At 47.6% G+C, this 14,892-nt stretch overlaps 7 protein-coding genes across 7 annotated transcripts; 4 read left to right on the forward strand and 3 right to left on the reverse strand.

Moving 5' to 3' along the window:
• Positions 1-573: 573 nt before the first annotated feature.
• Positions 574-1,739, reverse strand: N7516_000546 (SDR family NAD(P)-dependent oxidoreductase; the record flags this gene model as incomplete). Its single annotated transcript, XM_057213268.1, has 3 exons — positions 574-731; positions 788-1,181; positions 1,233-1,739. The coding sequence occupies 3 exons, from the start codon at positions 1,737-1,739 to the stop codon at positions 574-576; spliced, it is 1,059 nt and encodes a 352-aa protein (XP_057075151.1).
• Positions 1,740-1,900: 161 nt separating this feature from the next.
• On the forward strand, positions 1,901-2,325 carry N7516_000547 (elongin C; the record flags this gene model as incomplete). Its single annotated transcript, XM_057213269.1, has 3 exons — positions 1,901-2,018; positions 2,070-2,118; positions 2,187-2,325. 3 exons carry the CDS (start codon positions 1,901-1,903, stop codon positions 2,323-2,325), a joined length of 306 nt encoding a protein of 101 aa, XP_057075152.1.
• An 849-nt stretch (positions 2,326-3,174) lies between these two features.
• On the forward strand, positions 3,175-6,099 carry N7516_000548 (putative ubiquitin-protein ligase (Asi3); the record flags this gene model as incomplete). The annotated part of the gene is made up of 2 exons (XM_057213270.1): positions 3,175-3,600; positions 3,649-6,099. 2 exons carry the CDS (start codon positions 3,175-3,177, stop codon positions 6,097-6,099), a joined length of 2,877 nt encoding a protein of 958 aa, XP_057075153.1.
• A 600-nt stretch (positions 6,100-6,699) lies between these two features.
• N7516_000549 (isoprenoid synthase domain-containing protein) lies at positions 6,700-7,662 on the reverse strand (the record flags this gene model as incomplete). The annotated part of the gene is made up of 1 exon (XM_057213271.1): positions 6,700-7,662. The coding sequence occupies one exon, from the start codon at positions 7,660-7,662 to the stop codon at positions 6,700-6,702; it is 963 nt and encodes a 320-aa protein (XP_057075154.1).
• Positions 7,663-8,874: 1,212 nt separating this feature from the next.
• On the forward strand, positions 8,875-10,080 carry N7516_000550 (transferase family-domain-containing protein; the record flags this gene model as incomplete). The annotated part of the gene is made up of 1 exon (XM_057213272.1): positions 8,875-10,080. One exon carries the CDS (start codon positions 8,875-8,877, stop codon positions 10,078-10,080), a length of 1,206 nt encoding a protein of 401 aa, XP_057075155.1.
• Positions 10,081-10,290: 210 nt separating this feature from the next.
• N7516_000551 (NAD-dependent malic enzyme) lies at positions 10,291-12,297 on the reverse strand (the record flags this gene model as incomplete). Its single annotated transcript, XM_057213273.1, has 7 exons — positions 12,075-12,297; positions 11,805-12,008; positions 11,609-11,737; positions 11,423-11,556; positions 11,104-11,370; positions 10,684-11,048; positions 10,291-10,622 (listed from the first exon to the last, which is right to left on the reverse strand). The coding sequence occupies exons 1-7, from the start codon at positions 12,105-12,107 to the stop codon at positions 10,291-10,293; spliced, it is 1,464 nt and encodes a 487-aa protein (XP_057075156.1). The 5' UTR covers positions 12,108-12,297.
• A 1,884-nt stretch (positions 12,298-14,181) lies between these two features.
• Positions 14,182-14,853, forward strand: N7516_000552 (uncharacterized protein; the record flags this gene model as incomplete). Its single annotated transcript, XM_057213274.1, has 1 exon — positions 14,182-14,853. One exon carries the CDS (start codon positions 14,182-14,184, stop codon positions 14,851-14,853), a length of 672 nt encoding a protein of 223 aa, XP_057075157.1.
• Positions 14,854-14,892: the final 39 nt, after the last annotated feature.

A 14,892-nucleotide genomic window follows, 5' to 3' on the forward strand; every position in this document is an offset into this window, starting at 1 on the left:
TATCATGCTCTTCATACTTTCGGTATTCCCCCTTTTCATTTTGCTTGCTACCTATTCCCTTCAAACTCTTCTGTATCATATGGCATAAAGGCGAACCTGATTTCAGTCAAGCGGAGGGGTTCAGAATCCCAGGTTGACGGGCATGCTTTGGATATGGACATGATAATGCATTATGGGACTTTTGTATCTCAACTGCTCAATAGACCTTTTCCGGGTTAATAGATACCTAGAATATGGCATGAGAATAACAGCACAGTATTAAGCTCACGTTTAGGTTGAGCCTTGCGGGAATTGAGGATCAAGTCGAAGGAGTGGAGACTGGTAAGGACAAGTATGGGCAAAGAATTTGGAGTCGATGTTTGCGAGATCCCCGACTAGTATATGGTGTTTTCTCGCTTCAAACGGTTCAGCTTAATAACTCACATAAATTACACTGTAAATCCTATAAAGAACAGAAACATATGGAGAGCCGGATGCCGTCTCGATGGAGTCTAAAAAGTAGATTGATATATACAATCTATGCATTACAAATACACTTGTTTCATTGGTATCACACGTTTCACTTGACTCGAATCAAACGGCACTCAACCCACCATCGAGATTGAGCACACAGTTGTTAGCATATTCATTCTGTGCCAAGAACACAGCTGCATCGGCAATCTCGCGTGGATTTCCAAATCGATGAAGAGGAATGAGATCCTTCAGCCTGCTCGTTTCCCCGGGTGTGAAGTCTAGCATCGAAATTAGCTAACGCACGAACAAATACAGAATGTCCAAGCCAACATACCTGCAACCATAGGTGTTTCAATATACCCCGGCACAATAGCATTTGACCGAATCACAATATCTTTCATCGAGGCTGATGCCTCAATAGCCAATGACCGTGTCAGACCGAGAAGGCCAGCCTTGGAAGCAGCGTATGGAACCGCGCCAGTTCCACCTTTGAGCGCGAGTAAAGAGGAGACGTTAATGATGCATTTCGACGGGGGTTTCGTCCCCGCAGCTGGACCACTCCGATTCCGAATCCGACTGCGGATAGAGGCACGCATTAACGCGCGTGAAGTGAGAATTGCGCCTTCGAGATTAGTACGTAGGATTGTGGATATATCTTCCAGCTCGGATCTTGGCAGAATGTTCGATATCGAAATTCCTGCTGCGTTGACTAGGATGTCCACATTTGCCTAGATAATGGTTAGGAGGAAGTATTCGTCAAGATAGACGAAGTGGCTTACCATCTCCTTTTCGAGTTCCCGCATCCATGGCCCAGCATTTGATACGTCCCCGACAAGTAGACGGATCTTTCCTTGCATGCTTTGCTGGTTGTCTTCTTCTGGGGCGCGAGTTGCGACTTCATCATTGCTCTCACCAAGTTCGGGTAGTGTAACTGCGAGAGGCTCGAGTTTTGTGGCTGCTTCCTCTAGGCGTGTTTGAGATCGGCCGACGAGGACTATGGTTGATGCCCCTTCTTGTAGAAATCGTTCGGCAATGGCGAAGCCGATGCCGGATGTCCCACCGGTGATCATGCATTTCCGGCCGGCCAGTCGGCTTCCAGATTGGAATGAAATGTGGTTGTTCTCATTTGGCTGGGATGAGTATGATCGCTTTGTATATCCCACAGGATGACTTGATACTTGGCTGTTGACGTAGCCTACATTGCGTGGACTGATCGGCCTTGATGAGGATTGAATAAATAAGATTGGCACTCGCAGGCGAATTAGAGGAACTCTCGAACTGCTCATATTGTTTGCCTTGCCCTTAACGCTACGCAAAACGCGATATCGGGAGGGTCGGGTGCGTCACTGGGGCAGCTTCAGCACGGACCAACACGCCAACCTCATAAAGGCTCTTTCGCTCCACAGTGGTCATCTTCCTACAACTACGCGAATACGCGTGCTTTATCATGGCGCAACCCACGGATTCCGAGTTTGTGACTATAGTCTCAGATGACGGATTTGAATTCATTATCCCTCGCAGCACAGCTTATGTCTCAGAGACCTTACGCATCCCGCTTTCTTCGAGTACGTGGACTCGAGATCCATTGCTCTATGGGCTGTACTAACCACCCACAGCCAATTACCCCGAGGGTCGCGATGGTAAATTTGTGTTAAAAGACTTCTCGTACGTCTCGCGGTTATACTCCGCATTTTCTTTTGGTGCACATTGCTTACGAAGTTGTTTCTCTGCAGTGGCGTCATCGTCGAAAAGATCTGCGAATACCTTTGCTACAATGAAAAGCACAAGGACCAGGTCAATGTGCCGGACATGGATATTCCACCTGAGTTATGCCTGGAGCTCCTGATGGCTGCTGATTTTTTGAATACCTGATTTCGACATGGTGCCTCGGGGTCTTGGGTTTCTTATCGCCTCCCTGGCTGAGACCTCTGGTATCGATCCTTGTTTCGGCTGGCATCGTCTTTTGAAATGATTCACGACGCAACGGCATACGATATTCGACTTTTACGACAATAGCATGGGGAGTTCCGGACTTGGCTCACATAAATATGCTTGGTTATGGCGTTATGTCATGACATGTGTTCTATGGAATAGAATACATCTAACGTAATGCAATTCCTTTGCTGTACCAGTATCCTTGACTTTCCAAAAGACCTCTTATCCCATCTGAGCATATGCAAACGGTTATTACATCTATGGCCGAATTTGTCTAAAGATGATGGCAGATCAAAAAAAAAACCCAATGATAACGCGCTTGTCAATCTACCACTAGGCAAGGGTTTGGATCATAGGAGACAAATTGAACAACGAACCATATCAGTATTGTAGAATTCTATAACTAGTTAAAATGGGTAGTACTCCGTAGAGCAGAGCGTATTGACTTGACGGAGGCTGGGCCATCTGGGCACCTGGGCAATTATGGCGGCTGAGTCAGCAAGTACCAAATACCGAGGGCTGGGGCCGGCTCCACCGGGGCGAACTTCCAAGGAAGTGCCCGCCATCGTGAAGATCACTCCTTCATACATCTTGGTTTGCGGGATGCAGTTCACAGGAGCATTGCTCACTGTGGTCTTCAGTCTAGTCAGGAATCTTTTTGACTATTGAACAGTCTATTTGCCTATGTCCACGGTTGGATGCACTGGCGACCTTCTGTTGATTGCATTTCCCCGGATCACTGATAAGGGTCACCCGCAGCGGCGCATACAACACCGCCGCCTCATCATGTCAGGCATCGTGGAACCCTCCACAATACCAACCACATCTAGTACGGCTTTATTACAACAGTTGAATACAACCATCTCGCAGGACACTTCTTCTTTGTCCTCTTTGCCACATCAACTCTTGACCTCCCCCCTTCGCGCCTTCCAGCACGCTGAGACCTTTGCCCTCCGAACGGTTCCCCAAACCCTCGCCAGGATAACCGGAATAAAAGCACTTGGCCAAACCATCTGGAGGGGAGCTGGTGCAGCAGCTGGAGCCAGCGGTACGGCCGCAACACATGCAGCGGATATGGCTGGAAATGAGTTCGCCGATGCAGCCGGCCAACAGAGTGGCTACTACATTGCTGAGTTTTTAGGTGCTATGAAGAAGCTCGGTGGATTCTTTGGATATCTGACAAGTCTCTGGTCATTTGCCTGTCTAGTGGAGGTGAGACCCCGCTTTCCACTTGGATACTTACCATGCTAATAGGTATAGGCGCTCATCCTCAACCGAATTACTATCTATGCATCCACACGACGACACCTTCGACTAGGATGGGAAAGGCGTGCGGCTCTCCGATTGATCCCTATCGTTCTCTTCGCCTCTCAAATCCTCAGCCTGCTCCGTGGAATCCGATGTCAGACATCGCCGTCCTTCTCAACAATGCGCTACGGATACCCCGGAAAGCAACTCGTGTTCGATTATTCTAGCGATGGGGGTGTTCTTTACTCAATTAGCTCGACCCTTTTAGGATGGGAGTCTGAGGAACGATCGTGCAGTGCTGTGAAGATGGCGCGCGGAACCAATCCTGGTGTCCCATATGGATCATTTTCCTTACTATGGCCGACATTCATGCTCCTTTGCTTGAGTCACTTTATTGAAACACTCTCGTGCGCATTACAAGGCAGGCCCGTGATGACCGAGACGGGGATGTCCATCTTCGAACACTCAATCGCCTTCGCAGAAGCCGAGTCGATGATCAGTAAATCCATTGGACTAGGCCTGTTTGGTCTTCCTAAACAAAGTCCACTCAGCGCGATCTCGGGCGGGTCTGATGAAAGTTCAACTTCCGTCTTTGAACTCCTCACAAGATCGCAAGTCCTGGAACGCATGAATGTCACACCCGAACTGCTACTTATTGTATTGATCTCATGCTGCAATAGTGCAACTTCCCACATCCTGGAAGTCTTCGGCAAGCAGAGCAAGTATCGGCTTTTCAGCACCGCCTTTTGGGGTGCCTGCTTCATGGTAGCTATGTCGTGGGGGTTAGAGGGCGGTCCGCCCGTCAGCCTCGAGACCGGCGTTCTCAGGTTCCCGACTGTTTGCATTGTGGGATTCATCCCTCACATCTTTTTATTGGGCGGCATCGTAATTTGTCTGTCAATATACATTCTAGCACTTACCATCACCGCTGTTTCGTTGCCTTCGGACGACCAGCCTGTCTCACTCTATGACCGTTTCTTGATGGCCCATGAGAATATGCAAGGCTCGAACCAGATAAGGAGCATTCGGATAAACAGACACGAAGACTTTTATACAACATTGCTTCGAATCGGCTATGTTGCCCTAACCGCAGCAAGTGAAGCCGTGTTCTTGAATGAGGGCCAATCAGTCGTTGCAAGGAGGATGACGTGGCTAGAAGAGGATCGCCTTTCTGAGATCGAAGCTTCGAGGCGGAAGTCTACATCTTATGGGAATTGGCAGAGCGAAGCTAGCAGTCGACCTATCGAAGCTATGGGTTTCTCAAGTTTCGACATGCCAGAACAATCTGCTTGGGAGAGTGGTTACAACCGCGAAAAGAAGATTGAGAAACCCAGAAACGGTGCTCGAGCCGTGCAATCTCGAGCCGAGCTTGGGGGAGTTGGTGCAGTGCGAGTATCTATTAGATTGTGGCATGTCCTCTCGTTCTTCCGCTCAATTTCGCTCATAATGCTCCGTTGGGCTGCATATGGGCTCAATAATGTGCTTGATCGACTGGGAATAAGGGCTCGGCCAATGTGGCTCAAACGCATTGTTGGCCATCGTGGAAACAAGTCTAGTATCGACAAGACAAACTTATCACAGCCATTAGATTTCTGGATCTTATCTGAAAATGGAGAGCTTGAGCTCCCCGATGACCATGACTTTGACGTCGAGATCGAGATGAGGAAGCGAGAGCGTGCGAATCGGCCAGACTGGATGGGTTCGGATGAAAGCCGGCTAGACGACAGACTGTACGGCTGGTGGAAAATTGGCGGTGCATGGGGAAACCAAGATCAAACCTCGGATTACTCCCCGCCCTCTGATGACTTTGACACCACGAGCGTGGTGTCCATGTCTACCAATGCTTCAGGGTCGGAATGGGAGGATTACCGCTCAGATGATGGTCGTCGAACTCCTACCCAGCTCGAACCGTATGCAGATAGAGCAAGCCCACCACTCCAAGATCCCCTAATCGACATGAGCACACTCGCCCGTCTTCTTGACCCGCGCGATCGAGAGAGTAGAGAGGAAGCCAAGATTCTAGCGGCTCATCTCAAAACAAACCAGGAGAGTCCACAGATCATGACGCGCAGTCGATACCAGAAACAAGTTGAAAAGGAGAGATCCCGAATCATCTTCTCATCCCGCCTCCAGCAGCTCAACGCCATGCACTCAGGATCTGAAAGGCGGAAACCTACCCCCGAAGAGGAAGCTGAACTCCTTGAGAAGCTCATCCTTTCCCGTCGCTCGGAAACTTCAGCTAGTCCCGATGCCCACACATGGGAATCCGGCGCAACAGGTCTCGGTCCCAATGGTCCACCCTGTGTGGTTTGTCAGACAAGCCCACGTGCTATCATCACCTGGCCCTGTCGCTGTCTATGTATTTGCGAGGATTGTCGCGTCAGCCTTGCCATGAACAACTTCGGCAGCTGTGTGACTTGCCGGCAGGAAGTAGTAGGGTTCATGCGTCTATGGGTTCCATAAGTCAACCTAGTTCCTCTCCACTTTCTTTTCTTAGCTCGGTTTCTCTTTCTCTTTGGCTCAGATAGGTTCCATATCATTGAACAATTTGTAACATATCAATCACACTTGCATGATGACCTTCAAGTTTTGTATGGCTTTTTTCGGACCGCTACTTCTCCATTTCCTAATTGTACACATTGTACGAGATCAATTCTGGGCGGGCTCGCATAGTGATAATTCAAGATCATTCAGTTCATACATTCGTTAGTACTATCAAGCTCTGCCGTCAAAAATCATCACATCTTTCAGTATTTTATCAAGAATTCGCTCCTCGAAGTTATGGCTTTCCCGGCAGATGATACTTACGCCAGACCAGGAAAGACAACTATCCACAACACTAGCATAGTCCATAGTCACCTTTTTATCGTCTTGAGTCTCATCTTTTGAGAGTAATGCATCTGAAGGCCGAGCGAGAGCTCCACGAGGCTTAATCCAAGTGATTGTAAAATAGACTCTCGACCTAGACGGTGTAGATGAGACTTCCAGATCACCTAGAGCAGATAGAGGCCACGAGAGATATATAAGGATACACATTCATTATTGGACCCTGCCTTATCCGAGTCACATCGTGAGCCCAATTTCTTTCAGCCGATATCGGTCCTCACAAATGTGCCATATAATATAGCCATTAATAAAATCCTTCCAAAGTTTCCCGGCAACATCTTGTTCTCCAAATGCGGTACTGACAACATACATGGTCTCGGCTGTTTCCCTGCAAATTTGCTGTAGTATATCATGAGGGCTGTAACATGAGGTACGAGCTCTGTTCATGATATTCGTATTGATCTCAGTTCCAACCACGGACTCCTTAAAGAATGATAGGATATCGTTCACATCGTCAATGATGTCCAGCATACATGCAATAAAGGGGACATAGGTCGGCAAGTGCCCATTTTCTTCTGCAAGGCGCTCAGGAAATATGAAATGGGCGTAAACTTCCCCAGCCCCGGTCTTGTCGCGTACAAATTTGGATGCTCTTCGTCCAAATTTTGCTGGAAGCTTCAGGGCTACAGCAACATCTGCTTCGACTATATTCCCCAGCATGAAATCAACTAGGCCTTTAGTAATGACCCCAGTTGAGTATGGGCCATACGTTCCAGTTTCAGTAGCAACGAGCTCCAACCACATATCAATAACAGTATCGTCACACTTTAAAGTGTGGAGCCCTTTGTGGGCACCGGATGAAACTCTCCGAAGATCGGCAAGGATATGTTCAAGGTCCTGTTCTGCTTTATCGTCCACATAGAGAAGAAAAGTGGTGTAAAGCGCAATATATCGTTTCAACTGGTGGCTAGCATGCGGATACCACTTATCTGCGGCGCTAGTACATGTTGGCAACAGCTTCCAGATGCGACTCAGTTGGTGCTCCTGGAGATTCCTAGAAAGGATCCATTCTTCGAGCTCTGCGTAAAGTTTTGTGTGAAATGGCCGGACTGCCTGCTGAAGGTCAAATCCAACATTATGTAACCAAGTTCGAAGGATTTCCTCTGTCTGCTTGTGGGTGCCTGTCATGTTGCTAGTCATCTTGAGCAGGAAAAAGGCTTGGAGAATAGAGAAACAAAGTAGAACACTGTTCAGATATGAAAAAGAAATAGAACAGTAGAGGTGTTGTAAGGCAGGTTCCAAAATAGAACCTTGGAATGGTATATATTTTGAAGGAAACCAGAATTTGTAGGATGAGAGCGAACACAGATATATATATAAAGGAGGCTTTGGCAGTTTACATTCCATAAAATATTTCCCGATCCTCCTTAATTGCAAGCTGAAACCTGGACAATAATGTTACACCATTATAGTTACGAAGTATACTTACTATCCGACTATATGTCTTCGTGATCTATCAGAGACTCCTGAATACTAGTTCTATTAACCTAGTAACTCTCAGCACGATCATGGTCACACTTGTTGATCATGCATCCTGCTTGGACTTAGGCTGTTACAGGACTAAGACCCCCTACGCCAGGTTGGGTCCTAACACTCGACTAAGGTACTGTAAGTATTCAATAGTAACCCCCCGAGTGGTATTGGTAACTACCTAGGTACCTAGGTAGTTATGTAGATCCATTTACATGTGTTGGGATGGGTGTCACCTGACCCTGTGTGACAGGACTATAGTCGTCTCCTCTCCCTCTTCTTCTTTTCTCCTTCTTCTTCTTCTTCAGTTAGCAGTTAGCAGTTACGAATACAGTTGCATTGCTCTCTCTCTCTTCTCTTGGCTTCTCACCAACACGGGTATGCTCCGTCTGTAGCAAGAAGGCTAGCATTCCCTGCAGCGCATGATGCCCATCTTCTTACACTGTTTTACAGAACAATTTCCTACAAGATATAAGGACGTCAGAAGACAGCAACCCTTCTGGGTCCACGGTCTTTTGATAATATCTTCTGAGTCACCTTTGCCCGGGGTTTAATACTCCTGGAAAAAGAATGTCCCAATCGCATTACTTTAAACCATATGTTTTGACACCCTTGGACCATTCAACTGCGCCAGTTCATTTCTCATTCATTGTCACTTTTCTTTGCCAAGATCCCGTCCAAGGATTATTAGTATTGGAAAAAGCTGCCCAACGCCTTACTACACTGCTTCCATTTTTATCAGGCAACCTTGTGCAATCCACTCAACTAAAGGGCACAAAGAATGTCTTCGAGGTACAGCCGACAGATCCATCCCATTTGAGCAAGCTACCTATGCTCAAGATAAAGCAGCATGCACAGTGTATCTCACCTCATAATGTCAACATGAACACCCCTGCCCTATCCTCCGATGATCTGTTCAATTCTGACTATATACCTCTCCCATTTTGTATACCGGCCTCTGAACCACAACCGCTTTTACGGCTACAAGCGAATGTGATGACCGATGGCATTGTTCTCTGCTTATCCTTCCACCACTTTGCCGTTGATGGTCTTGGAATATCATCAATTATGCAGGCTCTTTCTGAATGCTGCCGCAAACCTGACCCACCGCCTGAAAGACTTTTGACCTACCCTGAAGGTGAGGTACGAAGCAGGACAAAGATTTTCCAGAGCACAAATGAAAGTCACCTGGCCATGTACGACGGCTATGGGTCCTACACTTGGAAGGCAGCACCAAGCTCTGACCTTGGAGCCCCAGTCAGCCGCCGCTTTTGCCTCGACGCTGAAAAGATCAGACAGCTTCGAGAAGCCTGTAATACAACCATGTATGCTGGAAATTACCAGGCGCGCCGGATTGATTTGTCAAGTCCTAAATATGACGCGAGCTGGCAAGGCTTCTCCAACAATGAGGTCGTAACAGCTTTGATCTGGCTTTGCGGAATACGTGCACGGTCCCATGCGACATCATTAGAGAGTAATAGGCCTTCATTGGCAGATCGGCATTCTTCTCTCTTGTTTCCTGTTGATGTTCGTGGAATTCTCGACATTCCAAGGGCATATATAGGCAATGCGGTTGTCACTCTTACATCCACGTATAATTTCAAAGATACAGAGTTACATGATGTAGATCCTTTAATATGCCATCCAGTCACTAGTGACTTGCATGGATTTAGCCCTCGTGATATTACTCTTCTCACCAACCTCGCTCTATCAGTCCAAAAATCATTGCAGTCTGTCAGCCTCAACTATGTCCAGAATGTCATCTCGCATATCATGGCGAGTAAAGATTGGCACCTTCCCGTCAAGCCTGGTGATTTGTCAGTCAGTAGCCTGCGTTGCATACGGGTATATGATATGGACTTTGGCCCATATTTGGGTACCCCTTGCGACTTTGATGTACCGGACAACAGAACGGATGGTCTTGGCTGGATTATACCTCCACGTTCTGACTCTAGTGCTCGCCTATTAGGCTACCAAAGTCGGGGATTCTGGGAGGTTCGACTTTCACTAAGCCCAGTTGGAATGAAATCCTTTAGAACCGACAGGATTTGGCGACAGGTCACCTTGGACAACGCTATTACAGAATAAGTGCTATCCCAAACAAATTCCACCAGGAACTTGTTGGTGAGATTGATTATCCTGGTATGCATACGCATAGCCTTTAGTTCCGGTAATAATCATGAGGAGTGAGCTCTTGTAGGAGCTTACTCAGAGTCAGGTGCATGATTTGATCCAAGATTTAACCCAGCAGATCCCTAAATGTCCGAACCACACTACGATGACTAGGAAACCTTGCGATTAATTCTTATAGACCAGAGGCCGGTACTCAGCCTCCCACATCTGGACTTGAATCCACTCTCGCAGCTCCGAGTCAGTGGTAGGAATGCCCTCCGCCTGTGCCAGTCCCTCCTCCACAGCACACAAGATCACAGCCGCAGCAATATCCGCACTGATTTCACGCACGTCTTCTACATCGGGCAGCAACGGCTTGCTGGAGTCTTTCAGGGCCGGTGACCGTGCCTTGAGTGCCTCCACGGCAGCCACCAACATCGTCTTCGATAGGAGACGGCACTGCGAGAGGACTGCTCCAAGACCAATGCCGGGGAAGCAAGTTGAGTTGTTGCACTCCGCTGTAATATCGTGATTAATACGATGCGCAGTGGAGGTTTGAAGCGAGATTGTAATGCTTACCGATGTCATATTTCGTGCCGTTGTGGGTAACTGGCGGGAATGGACTGCCAGTGGCAACGAGGGCTCGCCCATCGGTCCATTCATAGAGATCAACAGGCTTCGCCTCGTGGAGTCGGGTCGGATTGCTAAGGGGGAATATAATCGGCCGTTCTACCTTCCTGGCCATTGCACGAATGATATCTTCGGTGAATGCTCCGGGCTTGGTTGATGTCCCGATAAGCACATGGGGATGGACCTTCTTAATTACCGACAAGAGATCTCGATCATCGTCTGGCCACGCGTCATCGTCTCGTGCGAAAGACTTTTGGCCTTCGGTCAACCTATCACCGAGGGACTTTACAAGGAGACCGGGCTTGTCGATGCACCTAGATGAAAAAGTAGTGTTAGTAGGGGTGTTATCCTGTGCTCGCGGATACATACCAGATCTGCCTAGACGCTTCATCCTTCGACTTTCGTGTCTCAGTGGCGATCGTATCCGAAATCTGGTCGGCAATGCCAGTACCAGCTGTACCCGAGCCAAAGATCACCACTCGCACATCTTCCAGTTTGACTTTGCTGACTTGAAGGGCCGCCAACATGGCAGCGAGTGTGACACACCCCGTGCCCTGGATGTCATCATTGAAACAAGGAATCTGCGACTGATACCGATCGAGTATTCTCCGTGCATTGTTCAGACCAAAATCCTCACTGATATTATTAGCTCTGTTTCGAACAACAAAGAAAGAACCATTTCTCATACAAGTGTATGTAAGCCTGCGGGAATCGTTTGCGGGCAGCCTTTACAAATTTATCCACAAATTTATCATACTTCTCCCCTCTGACGCGATGCTGCCGTAGGCCTAGATACAGTGCGTCATTGAGCAACTCTTCGTTCTGTATATGTTGTCAGCAAACGTGGGTTTAACCGGTGAATAGATATACATACATCTGTCCCACAGTCCAAAACAACAGGAAGCTGCCGCGAAGGATGGATTCCAGCACAGAGCGTGGTAATAACCAGTTTGGCGACTGATATGAGAATAGCGCCCACGCCCTGGTCCCCAATTCCCAATATCTGTAAAAAAGATCAACGGTAAGCAAAATCAGGAACTAATTCTTCGCTCATGCACATGTATAATTACCTCTTCTCCATCGCTGACGACGATATAATCAACATCCTCCTCAGTCCCAAACCCAGCGAGGTACTCGTCAAAGTGATCCTGGTCATTGATATTCAAGAAACACCCCTCCGGCTTCCTGAACAACCGCGAGTAATTCTGAATCGCTTCTCCTTCAGTGGGCGTGTATATCACGCTAAACATCTCCCTGAGATGGGTTTGCACGAGCTACTGGCAGGTTAGTAACAATGCACATGCACATGCCAATGTTGCCTGCCGGGAAGATGTCAGAACCTTGTAGTACAGTACTTCATTCTGCGCCTTCATGCTAGCCAGGAAGGTGTTCTTGGCTAGGTCATCAGCTCTGCTTTTGTACTGCTGATAAGCGCGCTGGACTTGCTCGTCCAGTGTCTGGATATTTGGCGGAAGGAGACTGTGAAGCTTGAATGTTGATCGCTCATTGTCTGGAAAGGCTGAACCTTTGTTCAATTGGGCTGATTGGAGGAGAGGTATCCCCCAGTTTCTGTGTGAGAATCGGAGTTCATGAAAGGAATTGCGGACTTATGTCGTCACCTTGTATGGGCAGATCAAAGGCCCCACGGCACGGGGTAGATTGCGAAACTTGGACATGGAACCTGACATTTCGAAGTGAAGTATTAACGGATGCAATATTGGAATAAGTAAATAAGAAAAAAAAACAGAAAGTACTGAGATATGAGGAAGGAATGTCCTACCTCCAGGGGTGGCCCCGTCATACTCAAATCAAGTTTTCGCCACCTCGGAGATATACATCATTCGATATATATAACTACACATAGACCTTATGATATAAATCCAAAGGATATGTATGCAAGAAAAGGAGACAAGTATTAGCTTAGCTTTGTATTCGCTGGTAAACATAAGAGACTAGAGGTAAGAATCCAGACACGGTGGTAAACATAAGAGACTAGAGGTAAGAATCCAGACACTGCTATGGACGCCCTCGAATCAGTATGGTGACCAAACTGACGACCACGGCGGAAATTTGTGTTGGGCCAGATTCATCCCGTGTTTGTGAAGGTGTAGTAGTCTCGTCCTGGGTGATAACAGCTTATTCTGTAGGAGCTGGGTATCAATTGGTTGGGGCCTGCTGGTGGACACTCTCAAGAACCTACTTCTGGAGACCCTATCCAGAATGAATAGTCCCCGGACATGGAGGCAATAGATCCTGCAATATTAAATGACCATTACCCTTCATATAGTGAGCAAATCTTCGAGTAATCCGCTGTCCATTCATGAACTAACAAAACCGAAGAGATCGTCAATATCGGGACCCATACCGTTGCGAGCGATGTTTCGAAAGCCATCCAAATAAAGCAGCCGCAGACTGCCAGACAGGTCTGGCCTATATATTCATCAATCTATCGTGTTAAGCTCGCCTTCTTCGGTGCCCTGATAAGTTCGTAGTAAAGCGGAGGATGTATTGTCATGGGACATATTATCTACGCACCATCGAAGCTTGTCAACGCAGTAAGCCGAAAAGCCTAGGAAGAATAATATAAGGGACACTCCACAAAATGGCCCAAAATCTTGACTCTTGACAACTAAACCCATAGACTGCAGGTTAAACTGAGGGTGGGAAAGTACAAATAGCATCTCAAATCCGTACCCTTCAATTTCTCCTTTATAATATAGTCCACATCGCAGCCTCTTTTCCAAATAAGTACATAAGCAGCAACCCATGCTTGAGCTGTGACCCAAAGAGCCTTCAAACGCCGCATAGCCGGTAGGTCCGGCACACAGGGCTGGTCCACTCTAGCTCCATATATAAGATTACTCCGTACAGAGTAGTCCTACTATGTGCGACCCAAGGAGATTAGCTATGGAGACTTGGGGCCTTAATTGTGGGTCCTACAGTCCCGAGATTCACAGAGTCTTCCCAAATCGACTTACAACATACATATGTCGCTAATATCCCTTTTTGAATCCATAATGTTATGTGAATAAAAGATTCACACTGACACTATACTATCACGCGTGCGTCGAGCAGGATCGTATGCTTTTCTTTTTAGCCATTGACTATTTCACTAACTTTTTCTGTTTTACGCTAGTGATGTAGCCCATTGCTAGCACTATTTTCGGTTAGTCACAAGTAAGCCACGGCGCTCTAATATCCAATAAGTGGTCAGATAAAAGTGACTCAACCCAATAGGAAAGTGTTGTCAAATTTAGGGCTTCCGGAGTATCCTACCTTGCCATGGTCTCGTCTCGCCTTCCGCTACCCATTGAGCAAAGCGCCATAAGCTAAGTAAATAGCTTGGTTCATTTCATTTAAAGGAAGGCGTTCATAAATCGCAGTTTGTACCTTTTCACTTCTCTTAAAATTTCCACTTCATCATCTAAGAAACAAAGAAGCATCAACATGCGTACCTCCATTTTCCTCGCAACAGCTCTTGCTACCCTTGGCACTCAAGCCGACGACACCAGCAGCGCCATTATTGGCTACTTCTCTCCTTCTTGGGATGCAGGCTTCCTCAAGTACGGCGGTTGGACAAGCACCGCCGCCAGCCTCGTCACCTACAACACCAAGGCCGCCACCTACCACGTCGGCTGTGTGAAAGATGCCCCTAAGACAGATTGCAACTATCCCGCTTCGTGGACGATCATTCAAGGTCCGGAGACAGTCAGCGTGACCGGGCAATATATCGCATCCACCTCGGACAAGTCAAACAGCTATGATCTCACTCTCACCCAGTCCTATGAGTGCTCTCTGAAAGCTTCAACCGAATCCGCCAGCTGCACTATGAGTCTGGGCATGAACGGATCCTTAGATGGAGGGAGCTACAAGTCTTCCACTACCAACAAGGCTACCTACACCACAGCGCCGATGTCCAATTCATACTACCAGTTAACGGTTACCGCCGGACTGGAGTCTGTTACCCTTACGACCCCCGGCGCAACCCTGACAACTGCGGAGACAACTTCGACTACATCTGTCGAGACTACTCAGTCAACTGGCGGTGCTGTTGGACACGCAGGTGCTTTGATCACGGCTGCTCCTATGGTTGCTGCTGCCGTCGCTGCCCTACTGTGAGGATTTCCGAAGATATCCTAGTTATATATAATAAATTAC

This window comes from Penicillium verrucosum (assembly GCF_028828655.1).
Source record: "Penicillium verrucosum strain IBT 35672 chromosome Unknown utg000001l_segment0_segment0, whole genome shotgun sequence".
Lineage (NCBI taxonomy): Eukaryota > Fungi > Ascomycota > Eurotiomycetes > Eurotiales > Aspergillaceae > Penicillium > Penicillium verrucosum.